This window comes from Zophobas morio, unplaced genomic scaffold (genome assembly GCF_036711695.1).
Source record: "Zophobas morio isolate AGI-343-1 ecotype UQ-CSIRO unplaced genomic scaffold, CSIRO_AGI_Zmor_V1 ptg000002l, whole genome shotgun sequence".
NCBI classification, from domain to species: domain Eukaryota; kingdom Metazoa; phylum Arthropoda; class Insecta; order Coleoptera; family Tenebrionidae; genus Zophobas; species Zophobas morio.
This window is the reverse complement of record NW_026972107.1, coordinates 19,630,076-19,642,732: the sequence shown is the minus strand read 5'-3', so window position 1 is coordinate 19,642,732 and position 12,657 is coordinate 19,630,076. Positions and strand designations below refer to the sequence as shown.

General features: G+C 31.6%; 1 protein-coding gene across 2 annotated transcripts in view; it reads left to right on the top strand.

Moving 5' to 3' along the window:
• LOC135129933 (paired box protein Pax-6) overlaps positions 1–12,657 on the top strand; it is an 86,713-nt gene that overhangs the window by 58,518 nt on the left and 15,538 nt on the right. The window contains exons 8-9 of one of the 2 annotated variants that reach the window (XM_064057211.1): positions 3,877–4,026; positions 4,654–4,724. In XM_064057211.1, the coding sequence (XP_063913281.1) occupies positions 3,877–4,026; positions 4,654–4,724 (221 nt within the window). Of the gene's footprint in view, positions 1–3,876; positions 4,027–4,653; positions 4,737–12,657 lie in introns of both variants that reach the window. The other variant, XM_064057205.1, reaches the window with a different exon arrangement.

Here is a 12,657-nt window from a genome sequence, read left to right as displayed (position 1 = left end):
ATTTCGTTTTCCCATTAATAGAGAAAAAAATAATTTTTCAATACTGATAATGCACAAGCGATCCATGTGCAAAATATCCATCGGTCAAAAACGAAACTAATCGTTAACTCGCTCTCAGGCGGGGAAAAAACGCCGAAATCTAAAATTATGCAAATTCGGCTCGTTGCGAGATTCGTCAGTGGAAAACATAAACAGGAGGGAGAGGGAACAGGATCAGAAGATGAAATAAAACAAGGAGAATGAAATGGCGAGGGTGGATATGAAATGGGGTGGAGTTTACAGAAGCGGAAGTAAATAGGGACGCGCACACAGGGTGGGAAATGCACGGAGAGACGTTAACTTCCCTGGTGCCGGCGCTCCTCGACAGCACACGCGTTCTGTTTTTGGCCAATTTCTCGAATCGCAGCCATGTTTTTAATGAAAACACCGCAACAATAACAACAAACCGACAAAAAATAGAGGGTTTTTATTCTCAGAGCGATAGCTTAGGGAAGTAGTGTAAGGGCATTTTGACGAATGTGTAATTTCATGTTTTTAGGGGGGGTTTAAAGATTGTGGGGTATGAATTTTTCTGGATGTTCTTTGTCTATCTACTGCAGGTTGTTTCCGGAACTGCGTAACCGATTATGATTACTTCGGAATTTAAAGAGTGATTTAGGCCGTGGCTAAGTCGTGAATCTACAAAATCTTAAGTAGAAATGTAAATTATGACGAGAATAGTCGCAAAAATCTCACTTTTAAAGGTCTTAAGCAACGAAATTAATTTCTAAATAAACTTAAAAAGTTAGGGCTGGGACGAATCTTAGTTGCTTCATTACGCAATTAGGAGAGATTTGCTAGGTACATATAACTAATAATATCTGCTGGAATACTTCCATAATTCCAGAACATAATTAATTAATAACCCATAAACTCGGAAGATTTTGATAGGAAAAATTTAAATTGTGGACATACGACATCCCTCTCTAAATTCCTTTTAGTTTTTAAACATTTTTCTACGATAAGTAGTTTATAAGTTCACACGTCAGATTTTTTAAAATTGAAATCTCCAAAAATGGAATATATACAGAGTGAAGTTATTAAGTGCGCATATCTCATTAATTATTATTAGAAATAGAAAAGAAAGTCTAAGATCAACGGTGCACTGTTCTTCGAGGACTACATCGATGATTTTTAACTACACAAAGTGTTCTGTTTTTAAGGCGTAACACACAAGTTAGTTTTTTTTTAATGAAACACCCTATATATTTTAACATATTTTAATTGACCTCTTATTAATTCAAATTTTCTTGAAATTTTTTAGCAATGGAAGGGTTCACAACAAAAGTCACAGTAGAGTTATTTTTAAGACCTGTGTTACAACATTTTGTGGAGAAATAAAGAAAAGTACGGTTTGTTGTAGTGTAAATTCTCATATACTGAGTGTTTATAAAAATGTTTTAATTGTTACAGTTTTCAATTATCGATATATACGCGTTTTTTGACAGAACACCAGTTTTTTATTACTACATCTTATACTATTTTTTGTTCTCTTTCATTCTTGCTATATATTTAAAGTTGATAAAACGGAACAGTTTGTATAGTTAAAAAAAAAAATTAGACTATGGTCTTCAAAGAACCGTACAACTTTGGTCTTCGACTTTTTTCTAATTTTATCAATGAAATCACGAGGATCGCGCGCTTAGATTTTTTTTGATGTCATGATTTTTCGGTTTTTTAATTTTTCAATTTCTAAACTTCAGATTTTCCAATTTTTCATTTTTTCGGTTTTTCAATTTTTCGTTATCACGACTTTTCATTTTTCGGTTTTTCAGTTTCTTAATTTTTAATATTTCGTTTTTTCAATTTTTCGTTTCCTAAATTTTTTAACTTCTTGATTTTTAGTTTTCTTTTCCCGGATTTTTTTTACTTTCATTTTCTCAATTTTATTTCACAATTTTTCGTTTATTTTTCCGATGTTTCTTTCCATTTTATAATTGAATTCAATTCTTCAAATTTTCAATGTTTAATTTTTCAATTCATAGATTTTCCAACTTTCGTATTCCTCAATTTTGAAATTTTTAGATTTCTCAATTACTCGATTTTTCTTTTCTTTAATTTTCAATATTTCGATTTTGCAATTTTTCTATTTTAAAGTTTCACAATTTTTAATTTTTTGATTTCTAAATTTTTTTGAAGTTTTCATTTTATACTTTTTCGTGTTTCCATTTTTTATTTTTCAATTTTACAATTTTGCAATTTTTCCATTTTTTTGATTCGAAAAGTTGAAAAATGGAAATATTGAAAAATCCAAACGTTTAAAATGGAAAAAAACGGAAAAAACGAAAAATTGTAAAATCGAAGAAGTGGAAATTTGAAAAATTGCAAATCAAAGAACTGAAGAAACACTCTACATTAATAATTTGATTTAGTTGTTAAAGCGTGTTATCTTTATTTATTCTTTCACATAATATTGTCAGGCTTTAAAAGTAACTCTACTGCGATTTTTGTTGTGTTGGTCTTTGATTTTTTTCTATTTTTAATTATCAATGAAAGATCGAGGATCGCGCGCTTAGATTTTACAATTTTTTGATAACATGATTTTTCGTGTTTGAAACTTTAATTTTTTTAATTTTTCCAATTTCCAAACTTCCAAATTTTATTCAAATTTTTATTTCTCCCATTTCTCGTTATTGCAATTTTTCGATATTACAACTTATCATTTTTCGGTTTTTCAGTTTCTCAATTTATAATATTTCGATTTTTCAATTTTTCGTTTCCTCAATTTTTCAAATTCTTGATTTTTATTTTCATTTTCCGGAATTTTTTTATTTTTGTTTTCTCGATTTTATTTCACAATTTTTCGTTTTTTCATTTCTTTTGTTTTTTCGATGTTTCTTTCGATTTTATAATTGTATTCAATTCTTCAAATTTTCAATCTTTAAAATTTTCAATTCATCGATTTTCCAATTTTTAAATTCCTCAATTTTGCAATTTTTAGATTTCTCAATTACCGGTTTTTCCGATTTCTTTAATTTTCAATATTTCGATTTTGCAATTTTTCTGTTTTAAAGTGCCTCAATTTTTAGTTTTTTGATTTTTAAATTTTTCAAAATTTTTATTTTATACTTTTTCGTTTTTTCATTTTTGATTTTTCATTTTATAATGGAAACATTAAAATTCGAAAAACTGAGAAAACGAAAAATTGTAAAATCCGAAAAAGTGGATATTTAAAAAATTGCAAATCGAAAGATTGGAAAGAAGAAAAAATGAATCGAATCGAAAAATTGGAAAACCCAAAAATAGTGAAATCGAAAAATTATAGAATCGTCAAAATAGTAAAGTCGAAAAACTGTAACATTGAAATGGAGAAATTGAAAAATTAAAAATCGAAAAATTGAAAAATCGAGTAAATGAAAAAGTTTTAAAAACCAATAATTGCAAAATGGAAGAATTCTAGAATCGTAAATCGTTTAAGTCTTAAAAAGATGTCTAAAATTTCCTTTACATCCCCTGTAAAACTGTGGCGTCATATTCACAAAACAAACACAAGATTTTTTTTTGATATATAAATTACAGGACTTAACCAGGAATTATATACCATATCTCTATTTAGAAATTTTGTAAAAAATTATCATTGATTTGAACAAAAATTAAAAACAATTAAATCAATTTTATTGAAAAAGGTACTTATACATAGGTACTTTAAAATATACCGTAATACGAATTGATTTATTAGTTAGTGTTACATTATAAAAGAAATATATTTACCCTCACCAAAAAAATGATACGTGTTTTGAAAAATGTATTTAGCGGAAAACCGATTGTAAAGGCGAGGTAGTTTTGCATATAAATATCTTTAGATTTTTTTATAAAGGGATTTTTTCCTTATTCTAGCCGACGCAATGCACGAAAACACGTCCGATGGAAATTCAGAACACAACTCTTCGGGCGATGAGGACTCGCAGCTTAGGCTCAGGTTGAAGAGGAAGCTACAGAGAAACAGGACGTCTTTCACCAACGAGCAGATCGATAGTCTGGAGAAAGGTAATGAATAATATTAACTTTTTTTCTGTATTCATTTTGTGTATCAAGGAATTACTACCTTCGTATCTGAAGCAAAGAAATATTTAAAGCCAGACCGACAATTTTACTAATTCTGCAGCTACTTCGTTCCTTTATTTAGTATTCTGTGAAAAAATCGACAAAAAAGCATGGGTTTCAAAATTGATAACGAGCAAATATAAATATCTACTTCTTGAATTAATATTTTCAACTGCACTATGTATTTGTCGAACTTACAGTTTTTATGACAATATTTCTCAATTTTATGCGTTTTTACGGGCAAATACAGCAGGTAGAAAAAATAAAATTGTGAAGCTTAATTTTCAAGTCAAATATCACTTAAAACTCAAATTCTAACATAACTGAATTCTAAATAAAAAACTGTAATTTTGCTTTAGTTCCGTATTTAAACAGCAGAGTTTACTTGCAGTAGTCAAATACAAACAAGTAAAAGTTTCCGTGCGCTTCATCCCTCTAAAATATCTTGCCACGTCCCCTCGGTTTCATTAAAAAAAAATCGGCAGATTATTCCCAAATACCTAATGATAAACAGTAACGAACAATTTCGACGAATTTTTCTCTTCGATCTGAACCCCTTTTTTGTTTCAGAATTCGAGCGCACGCACTACCCCGATGTGTTTGCCAGGGAGCGTCTTGCCGAGAAAATTGGATTACCTGAGGCACGTATCCAGGTAACAATTTTTTTTGCAAAAATCAGTAGGAACTTAGTTTAGGTAAGAGTGCGTTAATTAAATATATCTCCGGAACGAATCAAAGTTCCTGCTGGAGCGGGTCTTTTATAAGTAGAAGAGCGGTGCAATTTGGATAAGTAACGTGGATGCTGAATGAAAAGCGCCACGTAAAATGGCGCAACTCGCATGGATACTTTATCTAAATTACAGGCAGGGTTTTCATCAACTGAAAGCTGTAAAACGTGCCTTTTATGTGAATATAAACACAGCGAGTTTAGAAACATGAAATGATTACGTACTTTTGTGGAGTATCTTTTGATTTCTGACGCAAAATTTCTTATTTGCACACTGTCCTTATTTGGTTGATGCTTTGGAGGGCTGTAGGAAGATTTGCGATTAGGTCAAAAACAGTACAACTGTAGGATTAAGAATAATAAATTAAAATAATAATATAGGTAGGTAAACATTCATGTTAGAATAATTATTTGCTGTTCTGTTGGTATTACATTATTAGATAGGGTAATACAAACATGTTTTCTTTCTCAAAACGACTCAAAAATTAGTACAAAATGTACTAAAAGTCATAGAAAGTGTGCATACAAAAAAATATACAAGCTGATGAACGTCATTTTGGTATTTAACAAAATTATATTGTCTATCGTTTCTTGTGAAGTGAAAGTATACTAGTATACGCTTATCATTTTATTTAAAAACTTTACAAGCAAGATGAGCAGTAGCTCAGTTGACACCAAGCTGAGTATTTATTGATTGTGAACTTTAATAGGCAATTGGCGTTTCTTTGGTTTCCATGTTTACTCTTCACTTTATTAGACTTTCATATCCCTCGATATGTTTTATTTAAACCAACGTACCTTTGTAAGAGCTCAGAAACTTTATCGCTTAAAAAATTGGTTATATAGTGAAAGGTTAACCACAGTAAAAACATAAAGCAAATACATTAGCTGTAATCTAAATAAATTGAATTATTTAATCATCTTCTTAGGGTTTATTTAGGGAGTGAATAATTTCAGATTTTATAGAAGTTTCACAATTATTCCTTTTACGTTTGTCTTGTTGTGGCGGTTTTATCGGACAGACGGTCTTCAAACTAATAGACAATAGTGATATTTTAGGCATATTTTGAGAGTATTGTGTAAATAGTTAAAATGCTCATGAGGTCATTTCAAAATCTTGCTAAGTAAATGCTATTCAAAATGTAGAAAGATTTACTAATCCACCTTTTTTTAATCTTGGAAATGTAGATTTACAAAACCATTTTATGATTTAACTCAGAAAAACAAAACTGATTCCTTCTAAATTTTACATATGTTCTAAAGTTCTCGTGAACGCTGTAAATCGCTGTCAGTACTAATGTGTTCTCTTGCAAAAACTTAATGACGTCATCTTAAAATTTTGTTAAGTAAATCTTGCTTGCAATTTATAGTGTGATTGCTCCATTATTTGTAGTTTAATGAACTATACACATTTTTCATAACAATAATAAAAAATAATTTTCGTCCAACTCATTATAATAAACACAACACATTTTTTTTTAGAATAATAACTATAACAATTAGTAGTCATTAATTCTTCTACATTATTATTAATAAAACAAGCTGTTATTTTTCATTAATAAATAAACCAAAAAAAACATTTATTAAGACATTTATAAATTATAAACAAAAACAAAACCAACAAAAGAAAAATCCATCAAAGCATAACCAACTAAACACTAGAGAAGATGTTCAAAATTCCTGCCTTCCAAACTTTGATCATTTTTTGTAAAAGTTACTTATCAGTACTTGCTAAGATAAAACTGATTTTGGAAAATGAGATACCCTCCAAGAAAAGACAGGGTGGGTGGGCGGGGCAAGTAACTACCAAGATAAAACTGATTTTGGCAAATGAGATACCCTCTAAGAAAAGAAAGGGTGGATGGGCGGGGCTAGTACCTGCCAAATTGAGACCGATTTTGGTAAATGAAATAGCCTCTAAAAAAAGAGAGGGTGGGTGGGCGGGGCTAGTACCTGCTAAGCTAAGACTGATTTTGGCAAATGAGGTCCCTCTAAGAAAAAGAGGGCGGGTGGGCGGGGTTAGTACCTGCTAAAATGAAATCGATTTTGAAAAATGACATACCCTCTAAGAAAAGAGAGGGTAAGTGGGCGGGACTAGTACGTGCCAAAAAAATACTGATTTTGGCAAATGAGATCCCTCTAAGAAAATAGAGGGCGGGTGGGCGGGGCTAGTACCTGCTAAAATAAGAACGATTTTGGCAAATGCACTATAAGAAAAGAGAGGGTAGGTGGGTGGGGCTAGTACCTGTTAAGACTGATTTTGGCAAATTCAATAAAATAAAATAAAAAAAAAACGTATCCTGTAAGAAATGTAATTACATTATTATAAGAAAAGACACTGGAGGCTCCAAAGCACTTTCAAATTCTTTCCAAACGGGAATACCCAGAACCTCAAGATTGTTTTAAATTAAAAAAAAAGCGGAGTCTCAAAATTAACTGAAAAACAGGTCAGGGCAAAATTTTCCAAAAACAGAACACTAAAGTCCCCCAAAATTGTTTTAAATAATTTGCAAAAAAAATCTCCATGGGCTCTCAAAATAATACACCATGAGTACCCAAGAGTCTCCCGAATTAAAAAAAAAGCACTGCGGCACTCAAGACTTTTTCAAATTCATAAAAATATTTTTTTTTACTATTTTTCCCAGACTCAGCAGTTGATTGTTAAGAGCGCAGCGGAGAGTTAATCCGGAATTTTCCAGATACCCGGTATAGCAAAAGTTTTAAAAGGTACAAACAAACAAACAAATCTCAGAAAAAATCGTAAGACTTTTTTTTAAATGGAAAATTATTCTATCGAAATTTTCTTAATTAACTGGTAGACTTCCAAGTTCACAGGATCTAACAACTTTCTGGTCAAACTTTGGTCTCAATAATGTGAATTTAATAAATCTGCCCAATGGATTTCTCACATCCAATAAACTATCTACAGTTACACCAATAAACGATAATCAAATAACACTTGACAAACTGATACATGCCATCAATAGAACACAAAACTGGAAATCATCAGTACAAGACAAGATACATAATTTTTGTGTCAAAAACTTTAATAGTGTGTTATGTGTGTCCATCCACATTTACAGCATTTTTATCTCATGGTGAAACGTATCTAAAACCTAGAGATGATGAAACAATAAGTTCATCAAAATACAGGGCTAAAACATGTTTACATACAATTTAGAAAATACTAACCTCATTCATAACACAAAAAATCTATCAACACTGTTTTAAATCCGACATAATCAACGAAGATCAGAAAGGGTGCATTAAAGGACCCTTGGGTTGCAAAGAGCAATTGATCATAGATTCCATCATCTGTGAACTAACTAAGAAAGAAAACAGAAACAAATGTACTGCTTTTATGGACTATAAGAAAGCTAATGATTCAGTGCCGCGTTCATGGCTTGATCTTAAAATACGTACTTTTCTCAAATATTCAGTGAAATTTTGGAAAACCACGCTTCAAATAATCTTAAATGATCAAATACTTCAAGACAATCCAATAATAATAATAATCAGAAGAGGAGTGTTTCAAGGCTATCCCTATGGTTCTGTTTGGTAATAAATCCTCTTTCCGACCTCTTGAACAGGTGCAATTATGGTTTCGATATAAGAATTGACACCAAAACAGAAAATAGGTTAAGTCACTTGCTATACATGGATGATATAAAAATACTCACATGCAAGTGCGAAAAATCAATTGACAAATTTAATTAACTTAACAGAACAGTTTTTGGGTGACATTGGGACGAGCTTCGGTGTTGACAAATGTAAGACTCAAGCTATCAGAAAAGGCGTTCAACAACAAATACCATATATAATCCAGAATAACGAAGTAATCGAAGCCCAAGAACGAAACGAAACATACAAATATCTTTTCATATAGATAATACCAACACTAATACAAAACTCAAAGAAGCATATCTGGCAAGATTAAAATTAATTTTAAAGACACAGTTAAATGGAAAGAATGGAAAAACTGATTTGGAAAATTTAAATATCACAACAAGAAAATGATTCACACAATGTAGAACACACCACTGAAGACATCAATTGAGAGACTTTCATGACCAAAACAAAACGGGGGAAGGGGATTCCAGAACTTGAAAAATTTATACAAGAGACAAATTTCGGAATTGAAGAAATATTTATTTTCTGAGACGCGCAGAAAGAAACGAATTATTTCGCGCCATATCAAGGGCAGACTTGAACCACACACCCTTAAATCTATCCGAAAAATCCCCACACCGCACAATCTAGACAACATAATAAGTGGGCTGAAACAAAAACAACTACATGGAAAATTCTTCAAAGATCTACACAAAACTCATAAGAAAATGCCATTGACTTGGCTCAAAACATTAAGTTTATGTGCCTAAACAGAAGCGTTTTTATTTGCTATTCAAGACCAAGTAATTAATATCAAGAATTACAGAAAATATATAATCAAAAGATCCAAATATAAGAGACGATTGTTGTCGACTTGGCAAAGAAAAACCCGAAACGATTCAGCACATAACTTCACCTTGTAGCACCCTGGCACAAACTGATTACAAAGCTAGACACAACAACGCAAAATCCTTCACAAAGACTTAGCAACAAATCTAAACTTACTCCAAGATAGTACACACTATTACACTTACATTCCATCTCCATTCCTTGAAAACGCCGAATACAAGCTGTAATACTTCAGACAGAGACAGTACAGCCAAGAGACCAAATATTGTACCTATAAAGAAACATACCAATGAAGCCATTCTCATTCTTCCTAATACACACAACATAATACAAACATACCACACCAAAATTTCAAAATATCTACAGTTATCAATAGAAATGCAGGCAATGCTAAACATTGAGAAAATTTCAATTCTGCGTTTAATTATCTCCAATGTAGGTGTAGTACCAAATAGGTTAGTTGAAAATTTGAAATATTTACGCTTAAATGATTCAGTAATTGTCAAAATGCAAAAAGCTGTTTGGTTAGGAACATGTCATAGTGATCATAAGTTTCTCGAACAGTCTGATCATGTTAGTCAGAATACGTTAACACCAGTAGGTCAGAGAGTAGGTTAGGTCACTTTTCAAGACGAATTTGTATGCTTAATTGTAGGATCTCAAAAGTTTTGATAGGAGTCTTACTTGAATGCCGGTCATTTCCAGGTCAGTGGTGGGTCCTAACATAAAATTTATGGAAGCAAATTTTACACTTTGTCGTAGAATTTACGAAACGATTTTTTTCCTAAATTTTGGCACGATATTATCATTGAGTTAATAATTAAAGAGTAACCCTTAAAATTCATTTATCCATCCCCTGGAAAGTTCATGTGATCCCAAAAATATTTATCAAAAATGTGCTTCCAAACTTGCAACGTTTTAGTAATATTTTTATTTTTCATAAGTATTAAGCAGACTTGATTGTGCTTCAGGTGCTAGGGAATATGTGTACGCCTTTTTGTTTTAATGCTTACTCTACGGCTCCATAATTGAGAATTAGTACAGAACATGGGTGGAATGGGAAAAAACGGGATATGTAATTTATATTTCGTGCGTTAAATTTTTTCCCCTCGAGAAATATTTGCGGTCCTGCTCACTTTGGCGTAACGACATCCTTAATCAGAAATTTTTAACTCAAGTCTATTCTTTTTTGTGTGTAATAACGGTAGATTAAAGGAAGTGCAATTTATTTCTTAAACAATGTTGCAAATTTATTAGCATTATTTTTTATACAACTAACGTAAATACGTAATGTTGAATGAAAAGCGCGCCGTGAAATGGCGCAGCTCGCATGGATACTTTATCTAAATTACAGGCAGGGTTTTCATCAACTGAGAGCTGTAAAACGTGCCTTTTATGTGAATATAAACACAGCGAGTTTAGAAACATGAAATGATTACGTACTTTTGTGGAGTATCTTTTGATTCCTGACGCAAAATTCGTTATTTGCACATTGCCCTTATTTGGTTTCTTTTGAGGGGTTCCAATAAGACTGTCGGCAAATAGGAGCGCACATATACCATTTAATAATGTGCTTCGCTTTCAATATGACGTTTAAGTGCCGCTTCGAGGGCGCTCTTCTAATCTTTTACATCATAATATTTATCATTGCATGTAAATAGTGTGTACCCAGCGGGATGATGGGTTTGGGTTCTCTCTCCCCGGCAAATAGACGTGGCTGCTCTGCCGAATTCGGTGTTGACGCATGTTTTCAAGCTTCGTTGGTTGCTGGTATTGATCACGCTGAGTGCCAAACCTGAATCGGATGTGTTTACGCTCGTATTTTTGCACAACGTTACGCCAAATCCGCACCGATCGCTCTCTGCTCATTTTCATCACATATTTTCGCGTTTCACTCGAAACCGAACTGCACAAAACACACACGACGAATCAGCCAAAAAAAAAAAAAAAAACAACCGCGAAATTGCGATCAAACCAATTCCGATATCGCTACAACGAGAGTTCTGGAATGGTTTATTCAAGATCACAAAAATGCAATGAAAAGTTAGGAAGTTAGATTCGGTATTGTAGTTCAGGTCACTAACTTGCGACTTTCAAAAAGATTAAGATTAATTATATAAGTAATGAAGACACGTTGGCCCTACACTTGAGTAGGTATTATTTAAGTATTATTATTAGGGTAGTGAAAGGACGTTTAGCTTATTTCTCAATTACTTATCGTATTATAAGGAAATAAACACGTTTGAAGAAAGAAAATTAAGATCAACTTTTCCAATAATAATCAAAAAGTTTCCAAACTGTTTTGTAAACCGCAGAAGTATTGGAATCAAATGTGGGAAATCCAGTTCGGGGAATAAAAACACTTACAACTACACTTTACTCATTTACTAGAGGGTTGTTAAAACTTGTTTTTGCAAACTTTTAAATTCATTGTAACACCGATGAATGATCTACGACTATCTGGATAACATTTATGACATTTGTGGATTTTTTCTATCCTTTAATGTACATTTTGATTATATTTATGTATCCAGGAACAATATAAGTTGGCGGGCTACAACTTTTTGATAATTGATATAAACCTTTCTAAAACAAAGTTAGAAGTAAAAAATACCACAATGAACTTTTAATTTACTGTTTATTAGATTTGAAATTATATAGACATAAAAAAATCTGTTTTTGTCTTACATCAGTAAAATTATCTGCACTTTGTTTTAAATATCCATTTTTAGAAAACTGTTCAAAATTTTATCCTAGCGTGTATGAATGATAGGTATACTCTTCAAAATAAATGGCAACACGATTTTTATTTCAAAAATTCTGTTAGATACGTTTTTTTTTGTGTGAATATTGGCCGCTTTTTCTGAACATTTAGACGAAGGATCATATTTATTTGTAATTCTGGAGTCTTACCCAATTTCATGCGAATCAGATTACTCAAATCCAAATTGATCCGAATTTTTTGAAAATTAATAATTGGGTTCCAAATCTACATTCAGATCTTTGGAGTAAAAAGTCTAGGACCGGATATGAATCAGAATCTTAACCCGATTGTAAATTATTTACAGTTTACAAAAGTTTTAAAATTCACATTTTATGCGGAAATTGTTTGAAAAACCACAAAATCACATGAGTTTCTTGAAGTCGCCGATTTTTAAATAAATTTGGAAAATAGTAATAAAATTAGGTCTCATTCGGATACATATTTCTAGTAAAGTGAAGTCTCTATTTTTGGGCATAGGTTAATTATTTGTGGAAATTTCGGAATGCGGTTTTCACCACTATTTTCAGCGTACAAAACTCTATAAGTTACCTAGAAAACACTGTCGAATTTTTTGTCAGAAATAAGATACAAGAAAATTAAACTTGTGCCAAAGAAACCTATTTTA